The 12,591-nt window shown below is 42.8% G+C and overlaps 1 protein-coding gene and 1 pseudogene across 1 annotated transcript; one reads left to right on the plus strand and one right to left on the minus strand.

Annotated features, from left to right (window-relative positions):
* Positions 1 to 325: 325 nt before the first annotated feature.
* On the minus strand, positions 326 to 6,053 carry LOC118835296 (keratin-associated protein 19-3-like). The gene is made up of 2 exons (XM_036742489.1): positions 5,908 to 6,053; positions 326 to 416 (listed from the first exon to the last, which is right to left on the minus strand). Exons 1-2 carry the CDS (start codon positions 6,051 to 6,053, stop codon positions 326 to 328), a joined length of 237 nt encoding a protein of 78 aa, XP_036598384.1.
* A 5,325-nt stretch (positions 6,054 to 11,378) lies between these two features.
* LOC118839258 lies at positions 11,379 to 12,461 on the plus strand (annotated as a pseudogene).
* Positions 12,462 to 12,591: the final 130 nt, after the last annotated feature.

The following is a 12,591-nucleotide window of genomic DNA, read 5'->3' on the forward strand; positions in this document are numbered from 1 at the left end:
AAGACTGAAAATCTCTTCATGATCAGAGGCTGAAACCGAAGTACAGGGAGGTCAAATAGGAAAGGAGAAAATAGTTTTGCTCAACCAGTGAAACGAATTTATTAGAAAATTTTAACAAGCAGCTCAGCCCAAACAGCTGCTTCTCAGTCCCTGTCACTTCCTTGCCTTCAGTGTTCCACAGGGATTCCAAGGCCCTGTTATTCGAGCTCTCCCATGCCACTCAGCTGTAGAGAAAGATGGAATGCCATGTCCTTGCAAGACCATGGAATTAGCCCAAAGCAGGAAGGGACAAAATTTCCATGACAGGCCAGGAGCAAGTGGTTTTTCAGTAGAAGCCATAGGAAGAATACCTTCCACAGCAAGATGGACGGTAGCAGCCATAACCATAGCCACCATAGCCCAGGCCTCCATAGCCATAACCACCACAGCCCAGGCCTCCAAAGCCATAGCTACCACACCCCAGGCCTCCATAGCCCAAGCTGCCAAAGCCACAGCCTAGGCCACGGAAGCTGCCGCATCCACAGCCATAACCAGAGCCATAGCCGTAGCCGCTGTAATGACACATTGTGTCAGGAGTCACGTATTTGGATGGATGTCAAAGGTAAGTTATTTGAGTGTGTAAGGCACCATCCTCACAGGGTCTTTTATACACTTCTAGGAGGAGGTGTGGCAAACCCAGGGCAGAATTGCATAATTCCCATTAACCCAATTGCCAGGGCAAAATCACATTCTTGTCATTATTTGACTCCTGACAACAATACCCCCAGCTCATTAAAGCTTTTTTTCTCTTGTTTTGTTGTCTCTCTGAGAAGGCTCTGCCACAATCTCATTCCTGTAATGAGAAATGATTACAGTGTTGCTCAAGCCTATGTGGTTAATGTGGCTGATGCCCTACCCAGACTTCATGAAGCCCTCTCCCAGATGGCATTGTCATTCTTCCAGTACACTTGCCTCTCTGGCTTTCTGATCCTTTATTTGTGTTATGGAATCCTTTCTCTTTTCATTATCACTTCTTGAGTCTTAAGTGACAGAACAGTTTACACAAATTTCTACTAGGAGTTGAGACTGTGTTGGAGCACAGTTTTGTGGAATCTGTCCATCAAACAACCATTGCAAAAACAGCCAAAGCACAAACCACCTTCCTGATGTTTGCACTGTGCCAGCCACTGTGCCTAAGGATTGAGATAGGATGAAATGTCTGTCCTTGGACACCTCCAAGGTTCTAAGCTCAGTGAGAACACCACGGCACCTGCCACAAACATGGAGAGTTGATGGGAGAACATCTCAGAGGCAGAGGCACAAGACTCTTGGATAAAGGGACAACGCCATGGGCCTCAGATAGGTTTAAAACTGAGGATATAATCGACCAGAGACAGGTGTAGGAAAGAGAGAGGGGAGGATTTTGGGCAATTTGGATGCCAGCCAATATGAAGGCAAGCAGAAGGCACATGCAGAACATTGTCTGAGTCAGAGGTTCCCAAAGTGGGCAATACCACCCCCTAGGGGGCGCTGGAACAATCCAGGGGAAGGTCGTAGCTTCAGGTGCAAGTGGGGGGGGGCACTGAATAAAAATAAGGGGGCTGCGGAAGCATAATGAAAGAAGAGAAGATACAAGTTTGAAAAGCTGTTTGTACATGTTTCATCTGTTGTGTAACGGCGTTAAAGTCATAGTGACCACATTATTTTCCGAATAAACACACAAAATGCCAGTTATAACCATTCAGTGGTCAAGTCCACCAACAGATCTTAACAAGAAAATGTTGGCAGGTGATCGGTGGTCCTGCATTGTCAGAAAGTCCAGCATGCATTGGCAGGAATATGTACATATAATGACTTGTTTATAATGTGATACTATACAGTTACATGATACAACATTTTGTCATCAAAATTTCAGTGCAGGAAAAACCCCACAAATTTACAATAAATTATTAAATTTAAGATGTGTCATTTAAAAAAAAAATATATTTTTTGAAATGATGCACATTTTTAGCAAAACTGTTAAAGGATTAAAGAAAGTAGATTTCCAATGGGGTGCTAAGTAATTTTTTTTTAAAGGGAGCAGTAGGCCAAATAAGTTTGGGAACCTCTGAATGGAAGAAGGTAGGCTATCACTTGCAAGATAATAAAATTTGGATAGGGAATTAAAGTGTATTTTGATTAGACAGGGGGCATTGGGCCAGCTAAAGAAGAGGGCAAAATGCCAGACAGAAGCTATTTAAATCACGATAGAATAAGAAGCAACAGGAGTTTACACAATCACAAGTGCGGGGCTCAGGACTTTTGGGAGTTATGAAGTTCATGAGTCATAAGAAGGCCTTTGGAAAATCCACTGGGCTGCTAAGTGGAGAGAGGATCTGTGTGGGAAAAAAAAAAAACTACTGAGTCAAGGAGACAAATTAAAGGCTCTTTTGGAGAGGTAGTGTGAGTGCCTGGTCTAAGGTGGGAACCTTTTGATAGGAAAGAAGTGTTTGGATGCCAGTAACATTGTGAAAGTTAAAGAGACAAGTGTAGACAACTATCAGATGTGTGCACCGATAGTGCAGGGTCAAGGCAGTCCCTGAGATTGTAAACTTAGGATTTTGGCCTGGTGTTGGTGCTATTGAAAGGAATGGAGAAGCTGAGAAGAGGTAGGGTACTTTGCATGAGGCAGAATGGGGAAATCTATTCAACACTTGGGGTCATTTGAGATATCTATGACTCATCAAGTTGAATCCGTATACATTGACTATTCATGATGTAGATTTGATCTCAGTAGACATTCATTTCTGGATCTGGATATGTCGCAGTGAGTGGCTAAATGAATGTCTGGGAAACCCTAGGACCTAAGGAGGGTTTACATTCTCATCCTTGGAGAGGACATGGGTAAAAGAAAGAAAAGAGACAAAACCGTGGGCTTCAGCCAGAGTTGTTTTGCAGGGAAAGGTGAGTTAGTCAAGATCAACAAGAAGGAACAATCAGAGGTGAAGAGCAGCGTCAAGCACACCAGGAACAGCAGTTGGCCAGCATTGTCAAAAGCCAAAGGGAGATCAAGAAGCAGGAAGATTCAAAAGAGGCCTTTAGGTTCAGCCATGACGTCATCACTTGACAACTTAGAGAGATCATTTTCTCTTGAAGGTGGGGGTCATGAATTTGAGGTACAAGCCTTTCAAAGAGAGTGAGAGGAGAGCAGCTAGAGATCCTGAGAAGGCCCCAATGATTTCATTATAGCCATGCACTTTTTATGTGTGGAAGGTATGGGAAGTCTGTTAAAAAGAGGTTAGTAGGAGCTTGCAACCTAGGCACAGACAGCCCACTGAAGCAGTGAGTTCAGGAGAAATGCTGATCTGAAGCTAGAGATAGACTATTTAGTGTCAGAAAGAAAGTTACTGAGCCCTTGGCAAATGAGGTGGTCACTGACTGAGAAAGTATAATTGAAAGAAGAGAAGGCAGGCTATAGGAGTTTGGGTGAGGAACATTTCAGAAATTCTTCAACTCACCAGAAGAAAAATGTTGGGGAAGTCTGAGGTATGTCATTTCTTTTCCCAGCTTCTAACCCTCTCACAAAGATAAGGAATTCCAATAAGATGCCACATGACAACCAGAAATCCCTTTAGATTTCAGGAAGAGGAATGCAAGGGAACAGAGCTCAGGAAAACTGAGGTGATGGTCTGTCAGGAACCTGCACTGCTCAGTGCATGGCTGGTCTTTGGCTAAGCTGAAGAGCATTCAGAGAAGTTCACACCACATGGTGGAAGGCCCTCTGACTCAAAGGCTTAAATTAGCTCCAGGTAGTTTAATTTCAGCTCATGACCTAAGAGATTCATTTCAAGGAACTTGAACTCTTGGCTTTAGAGGACTCTCATGGCCTTGTCCTGGCCCTTTTAAGGTGTTTGAATGGCTACCACGTGGTGTAAGTATGAGATCTCTTCTATTTGTCCATAAAAAGAATAAAGCGAGTTAATGATGGAGTTCCCTGTATTGGCAGATTTTCATCTTTCCTAAAGAGAATGAAATATTCTTTGTTTCATGAGGTGTGTCCAAGAGAGGAATTATCGTCTTCCAAAAAGGTTTTTTGTCCATTGCATTGATGCTCGCACAATGTCTCCTGACAAAGGACTGGTCAATATTTTGGAGGCATATTCAGGGAGAACTCAAAAGACTGTGGCTGCTCAGGCATTTCCCTTCAAAATCAAAAGAATATGCAGAAACGTGGCAGCATTTTCAATGCAGAATAAAGCCTAGCTGTGATATGTAGTAATACAAATTTACTTTGAGCTAACAAACTGCTGCAGGGATAAGCTCTATTAAGTAATGATACTTGTGTTTCCTCTACTCCCTGAGACAGAATTTTAATCAATAAAAATCTAGTAAGCACCTGGTAGGTGCTAGATAGAGTGCAGAGCTTTGGCTTTCTTCCCAAGGAGTATTCTGAAGGCCATGATTTGGGGAAAGACTGGCCTGTGGAGGTGGGGAATCCAAAGACTGGTAGTCAGGTGGTTGAACAGCAAAGCTAGTGCTCTCTTTACCTGGGTGATTGAATTGATGAGAGTTTAATGTTTGAGTGTTGTTCAGGGCACCATTGCAGTCAAGGGTCTGTTCCCCCTACGTATGGGAGAACTTTAGCTCCAGCTCGGTGTTTGAGGTGAACAGACTGTGCAGTTGGCTAGAAGAGATGGGGTCCACCCAAGTTGTAAGGTTGCATTAAAATATTCAGATTTTGTATATAACTCTCTTCTGTAGTCTTTCTTGTGGCCATTCAGTTGTGCTGTGCTCCAAATCTTCAGATTCCTGGGTGAAAAAAAATCAAGGAAGACAGCTAGACAAGGGATTTGTTGTTCAGTCATTTGTCACTTGTGTATGAAACTTTGTCAACCCATTTGAAGATGTCTTGGCCAAGAAACTGGAAGTATTTGCCATTTCTTTCTTCAGTTCATTTGACAGGTAAGGAAAGTGAAGCAAACAGAATTAAGTGACTTGCCCAGAGTCACACAGAGTACCTAGTGTGTGAGGACAAATGTGGACTCAGGAAGATGAGTCTTCCTGACTCCAGGTGTGGCACTCATGCCACTGCCCCACCGAGTTGCCTCAAACAAGGGAAATTCTAAGCTAGTTGTGGCAGTCATCAGGGACTCCATGGATGTGGAGGTCAAAAACTGTGAACATGGCAACATGAACATGTGGAATTTTCGAAACCTTGAAGATAAAAGCCCTGAGGATTTGTCCACAGAATGTGGGAGAAGGGGTGCAGCTTATAGTGAACAAATGCCTTACTTCCAGTGAAGTGTGGGCATGGTATTATGAGGTACTAAAGTGTAAGTGCTACAGAAGTCAAAAGACATTTACCTAGGGAATGATATGTTTTGTCAACAGAAAATCGGAGAGGGATTAATTTGCTCGTTGAAAAGATGAATTGGAGAGCAAATCTTCTGCAATGATTCATATAAATACATCAAGGTTCAAATTCTCTTCATGATGAGAAGTTAAACCCAAGTCCAAGGAGGTTAAGGAGGAGAGGCAAAAACAGTTTTGCTAAGCCAGTGAAACAAGTTTATTAGAAAGTTGTAACAGAAACCTCAGCCATGGTGTATGAGAGCTGAGCAAAATTAGTGGAAAGAAGTTGTTATTGGAGGACTCTTCCCTCCTAACAGGTGAGATTCAGCATCATTCTCCATTAGCATGGGTCCTGCTGCTGCTCGGTCCCTGCCACTTCCCTGCCCTCTGTGCTCCATAGGAATTCCAAGATGCTGTTGTTTTAGTTCTCCCCTGCCACCAGGCTTAGAGGCAGGTGGAAGGTGAGGTCCTTACGAGGCCATGGAATGAGGCCAAAGCAGAGAGGTACAAACTTGTCATGACAGGCCAAGAGCAAATGGTTTTTTTCAGTAGAAGCCACAGGAATAATACCTTCCATAGCAAGATGGGCGGCAGCAGCCATAACCATAGCCACCATAGCCCAGGCCTCCATAGCCGTAGCCACCACAGCCATAGCCTAGGCCACGGAAGCTGCCACATCCACAGCCATAACCAGAGCCATAGCCGTAGCCCAGGCCTCCATAGTAGCCTCCGTAGTAGCACATTGTGTCAGGATTCAGGGATGTGGATTGCTGTTGAGGGTAGATTGTGGGATTGTGTACGGCACTACCTCCACAGGGACTTTTATATGTTTCCAGCAGGAAGTAAGGCTAAGCCAGGTCAGAATTCCATACGTCCCATTAACCTGATTGCTGGGGCAACATCCCATTCTTGGCATTGTTTGGTCACTTGCAGAAATTCTCTTCACTCATTAAGGAAATTTTCTCTTGTTTTGTTGTATCTCTGAGGAGGATCTGCCACAACCTTATTCCCATAATGAAAAATGATTGTAGTGTTGCTAAAGTCCACGTGGTTAATGTGGCTGATGCCTTGTCCAGGCTTCATGGCAGCCTTCTTCCATTTAGCATTGTCCTCTTTCAATTACCCTTTTCCTTCCTGTCCTTCTGATAATTTATCTTAGCTATTGCGTCCTATCTCTCCAAATCAGGGTTTCTGAAGGCTCAAGTAACAGAATACTTTATGTAAATTTCAGGTTGGAATTGACATTTTGTTGGAGCACCACTCTGTGGAATCTGTCGCTCAAACAACTTTTCCACAAGCAGCCAAAGTACAAACCACCTCCCCAGTGTTTGCACTGTGACAGGCGCTGTGTTTAGGGATTGGGATACAATGCAATGTCAAGAGTCCCTGTCCTTGGGCAGCTCTAAATTTCTAAGCTCAGTGAGAACCCCAAGGCATCTGCCACAAATGTGGAGAACTGATGGGAGAAGATCTCAGAGGCCAAGACACAAGACACTAGGGGTAGGGCAAGGCTATGCACCCCTGGTTGGTTTAGAACTAAGGATATAATCGACAAGAGGAAGTCAGAGGTGAAGGGAGAAGGGAGGAGAGGATTCTGGGCACTGTGGACAGCCGGCCCCTGTGAAGGCAGACAGAAGGCACATGCAGTGCATTGTTTGAGTGAAAGAAGGTAGGCTAGCATGGAGAAGACCAAAAAATGTGCGGTGGGAAATCAACTGTACTTAGATTGGTCTGGGAAGATTGGGCTAGCTAAAGGACAAAATGACATGCTAGATAGAAGCCATCTATTTGAATCAATACAGAAGAAGTAACTGGAATTCACATAACAAGTGTGTGGCTCTGGGCTTTTGGGAATTATAGAATATTGAGAGTCAGAAGAATGACTTAAGAAAATATACTGGGCAGCTGAGTGGAATGAGGATTGGGGTGGGAAAAATATTGAGGAAAGGAGGGACCATTAAAGGGTCTTTTGGAAAGGGAGCTAGGAGAGCGTGGCCTAAGAGGGGAGGTATGAAATTGAAAAGAAGTGTTTGGATGCCAGTGATGTTATGAAGGTAAGAAAGACAAGATTTGTCAACTAATCATCTATTTGCAGTGATAGTTGATGGTCAGGGAAGTCCCTGCATCTGTAAACCTGAGATGTTTCCTTGGCTTTGGTGCTCTTGAAAGGAATAGGGAAGTGGAGAAGAGGGAAGATTCTTTGGGTGAGGTAGGAGAGGACATGTGTTCCAGACCTGGGCTTTCATTCACTCATTCTTTCATTTGTTTTCTATCTATCTATTGGTCTATCTCTCCATTTATATTTTTATTTATTGGTTATCATGTTGAAATTGCATACATTGAAAATCAATTGTAGGGGTCTGGATCTTAGTAAAGATTCGTGGTCTGCATCTGGACATGTGGCAAGGAGTGGCTGACGAACTGTCTTAAAAGCCCTGTGTCCTTAGGAGGTTGTACTCTTTCATCCTTGGAAAAGTAAAAGGTAAAAGAAAGGAAAGAGACTGTATTGTGGACTTTAGTCAGAATTATTTTGAATGGAAGAAAAAGATGGAGAGCTAGTTCAGATGAACAAGAAGGAACAATCAGGCAGAAAGAGCACTGTCAAGCATGCCAGGAACAGTAGCTGCCCAGCATTGTCAAAAGCCAAAGGGGATCAAGAAGTATGAAGATACGGAAGAGGCCCTTAGGTTTAGCCATGAGGTCATCTCTGGACAACTTGGAGAGAACAGCCTGTGTCTCTCTCTTTGGATAATTCATTTGATTTTTAATTCCTGGAGGAAAACAAGGCTTTCCATAGCATATTGTATTAGAAAAGATGATTGCACATGAAAGTAAAAATCTCTCCTTTGCACCTTGCTATTCATTTAAAAAATATAATGAAGTTATCATGTACATTTATTTTTTTCCTTTCTTTTCTTCACTCCCCACCCCTTTTCTCAAGATGGCTATCCAAACAGGTATGTCCGTATCTATAAGTATATCTCTATCTCTATCTATGTCTATGTCTATATCTATATCTTTATCTATATCTATATCAATATGTATATGTATATCTATATCTCTTTCTATTTCTCTACCTATATCCATATCTACATCTCTGTCTATATCTGTATCATTTAGCTATCTGTCTATCTATGTAAAATTAATATATAAATACTTCTGTTTCTCAGTTCTCTTTCTGGATAGAGATAGTTTCTTTCTTCATATGTCCTTTACTTATTATTGGTGTACTAATAATAGTCAAAATGATTGATTTGCTCAGAATCATTCTTTAAACAATATTTTTGTTACTGTTACTATCTACAATGTTGTCTTGATTCTGCTCACTTTGCCCTTCACCATTTCATGCAAGTCTTTTCATTCCTTTAGATGATTACTGAGCTCATCACGTCTTATAACGCAGTAGTATTCCATCCCAACCATACACCACAACTTGCTCAGACATTCCCCAATTGATTGGGCCCCCTGCAATTTCCACTTTTTTTCCCACCATCAAGAGAGTTTTTATATAGCATTCTATTCACATTCAAAGTTATAATTAGTATCTGTGAATTTCTATCCATCTTATTTTAATCACTCTTTTCTTTCTCAGCTTCTCTTTTTAGCCCATTCCTTTTCCTTTCTCTTTTCCCTCCACCCTCTCACTCTCCATCCTACCCACCCCTCCAAAAGTCTCACTCCACCATCTCCATATGAGCATTTTCTCTTGAATGTGAGGGTCAGTAATGTGACGTTCAGGGCTTTCCAAGAGAGCAGCAAGTGATGCTGAGTAGGCCCCAGTGACTTCAGTATTGTCATGCACTTTTCTTGTGTGGAAGGAATGGGAAGTGCTGTTAATATGAGGTTATCGGGTCTTGAAATGTGGGCATAGACAGCTGTAATGGTAATCAGGACAGGATTTTTTGCTATTCTTCCCTTTTTGGATGTAAGGCAATCAAGGACTCGAAGGAGTCAGGGCTTTGTTTGAATGGGGCAGGTAAAGTGAGATCTTCTGTCTTGGAATGCTTCTCAGGACTGGGGTGGTCCAGAGACATTGATCTGTATATGATGTGGAGTTTCCCCACACTCTGGTTTCCCATGCCACGGATGGTAAGCCTTGGACCCAACAGGGCCCTGAACAGATGTACATGTAGTGGAAGGTTATCCTTTGACTTCTGGCTTACACTCTTTGATGGAGTGACAATACTCTCGTCAAGCTGATGAAAAATCCCCACCCAGCTTTGATAACCCAGAGAGATGTTGGTGCTTCACTGGTAACTATGTATTCCTGTGGAAAGATGGGTTTGTGTTATTTGCTCTGGTTACAACGTATGCTTGTGATTTCTGTTTGCATTAGCCCGACAGTTCAGGGGGCTGATTTATACCTCGTGAACTAAATGACCTATATATGTATGCTTAATTGAAGTGAGACTGTTAACCCCCTGAAGTTGCTTTCTTGAGAAAAGGAGATCAAAGATTTGCATTGGCAGCCCTTTTGTGTGCTCTTGTTGTTGGTCTTACACAGCCACAGTAGGTGGTAGCAGCATTGTTGTTACAACATCCCACTGAACCAATGAGTTCAGGAGAAATGCTGATCTGGAGTTAGAGATGGATTGTTGTGTGTCAGAGAGAAAGTAACTGAGCCCTTGGCACATGGGGCAAACACTGACTGTGAAAGCGTAGCAGAAAGAAGAGAAGGCAGGCTGTGGCTGTTTGGCTGAGGAACATTTCAGAAATTCTCCAACTCACCAGAAGAAAAGTGAGGTGAAGACTGTTGGGGCAGCCCTAGGTGTGGCATTTCTTCTCCCAGCTTCTAACCCTCTCACAAAGATAAGGAATTCCAATAAGATGCCACATGACAACCAGAAATCCCTTTAGATTTCAAGAAGAGGAATGCAAGGGAACAGAGCTCAGGAAAACTGAGGTGATGGTCTGTCAGGAACCTGCACTGCTCAGTGCATGGCTGGTCTTTGGCTAAGCTGAAGAGCATTCAGAGAAGTTCACACCACATGTTGGAAGGCCCTCCAACTCAAAGGCCTAAATTAACTCCAGGTAGTTTAATTTCAGCTCACGACCTAAGAGATTCATTTCAAGGAACTTGAACTCTTGGCTTTAGAGGACTCTCACGGCCTTGTCCTGGCCCTTTTAAGGTGTTTGAATGGCCACCACATGGTGTAAGTATGAGATCTCTTCTATTTGTCCATAAAAAGAATAAAGTGACTTAAGTGATGGAATTCCCTGTATTGGCAGATTTTCATCTTTCCTAAAGAGAATGAAATATTCTTTGTTTCATGAGGTGTGTCCAAGAGAGGAATTATCTTCTTCAGGAAGGATGGTTTTCCATTGCATTGACCCTCATAGAGTGTCTCCTGACAGAGCACTGGTCGATAATTTGGAGGCATATTCAGGGAGAACTCAAAAGACTGTGGCTGCTCAGGGCATTTCCCTTCAAAATCAAAAGAATATACAGAAACGTGGCAGCATTGTCAATGCAGAATAAAGCCTAGCTGTGATATGTAGTAATACAAATTTACTTTGAGCTAACAAACTGCTGCAGGGATAAGCTCTATTAAGTAATGATACTTGTGTTTCCTCCACTCCCTGAGACAGAATTTTAATCAATAAAAATCTAGTAAGCACCTGGTAGGTGCTAGATAGAGTGCAGAGCTTTGGCTTTCTTCCCAAGGAGCATTCTGAGGGCCATGATTTTGGGGAAAGACTGGCCTGTGGAGGTGGGGGATCCAAAGGCTGGTAGTCAGGTGGTTGAACAGCAAAGCAAATGCTCTCTTTTCCTGGGTGATTGAATTGATGAGAGTTTAATGTTTGAGTGTTGTTCAGGGCACCATTGCAATCACGGGTCTGTTCCCCCTATGTATGGGAGAACTTTAGCTCCAGCTCGGTGTTTGAGGTGAACAGACTGTGCAGTTGGCTAGAAGAGATGGGGTCCACCCAAGTTGTAAGGTTGCATTAAAATATTCACATTTTGTGAAGCCCTGAGACGAGCTGAACCGGGCGTAGCTGATCCTCGACGAGCTGACCGAAGGCTATGGAGACCAGGTAGTGGAAGTCTGGCCCCGACCACGGGTAGAATTGAGGCCGTGCGGGGATGTCTGGCTACACCCGCCGCACGGGGCTCACCCCGCTGTCTCGAGCCCGGAGCCTGGTCATCCAGGAAGATGATAATCTCGAAGATCTGGATGAGGCAAATCCATTTTCCTTGCAAGAATTTCTGAAAAACAAGAACCTTGGCCTGTCCAAAGAGGAAACAACCAATGCTAGAATTTACACTAAGGAATCTACAAGACATACATTAGGACTTGAAAATAATTCCCCAACTTCTAAAACTGTAGGATATGGTTTAGACTATGAGGAACCTTTTTTCCAAGAACCAACTGGTGCTGGAGATTTGTTAGATGAAGATGAAGATGATGACTGGAGTTGGACTTATTGGCCATCTGCCACGGAACAAACTCATGCTTCCAGAGTTGCTACTGGCACATCACCACGTAGTACATATATTTCCTTTTTTTACCAACCCATCTGAACAGTCAGGCATTGAGTCTCCTTCTCCATGGACCTAAAATGATAGTGACTCACATGTTTCTCCTCATCTCAAGTGAACAACACAAACAAAGAATTTGCTGCTCATGGAGAATACTTGGGAGATAGGCATTTTCGGTCACTGCAGATAAGCTATGAAGCACTTAAAGAAGAAAACTGTAAGCTAAGAAGAAAAATTAATGAGATTCAGAACTTCTCTGAATCTCAGACAGAAATGGTAAGAACACTTGAGCGGAAATTGGAAGCAAAAATGATAAAAGAGGAAAGCAACTATCATGAGTCGGTGGTACAAGTGGAACAGAATCTCGAATTGATGACTGCTCAGCTTACTAATAATAAGAGAGACAATGAAGCCCTGCGATCTGGTCAGTGTGCCAACTTGACAGTAGTTAAACAAAACACAGATATTTCCTTGCAAAATCTCCGAGTCGCCATGAACAATGCACATGCTTTGATAAAGCAATTGCTTTCTGGAGCTGAAACATTGAATCTTCTTGCTGAAATCCTTAAATCCATAGACAGAATTTCTGAAATTGAAGAAGAAGAGCCTTGACAAACTGCTGAAATGTCTTCTAGCTTAAAGCTCTACTTAAATGCTGAAATCACTTCTTGCTTTACCTGGGGAATACAATTGTGTCTTTAAATATACAGTCATCTTCCTCGGTACTCACCATGAAATAGAAATTTCATATCCTAAAACAGGGTTATTAGCCTTAAAAACTTAGTTGGTTAGCAACTGTT

Source organism: Trichosurus vulpecula, chromosome 2 (genome assembly GCF_011100635.1).
Source record: "Trichosurus vulpecula isolate mTriVul1 chromosome 2, mTriVul1.pri, whole genome shotgun sequence".
Classification (NCBI taxonomy): Eukaryota; Metazoa; Chordata; class Mammalia; order Diprotodontia; family Phalangeridae; genus Trichosurus; species Trichosurus vulpecula.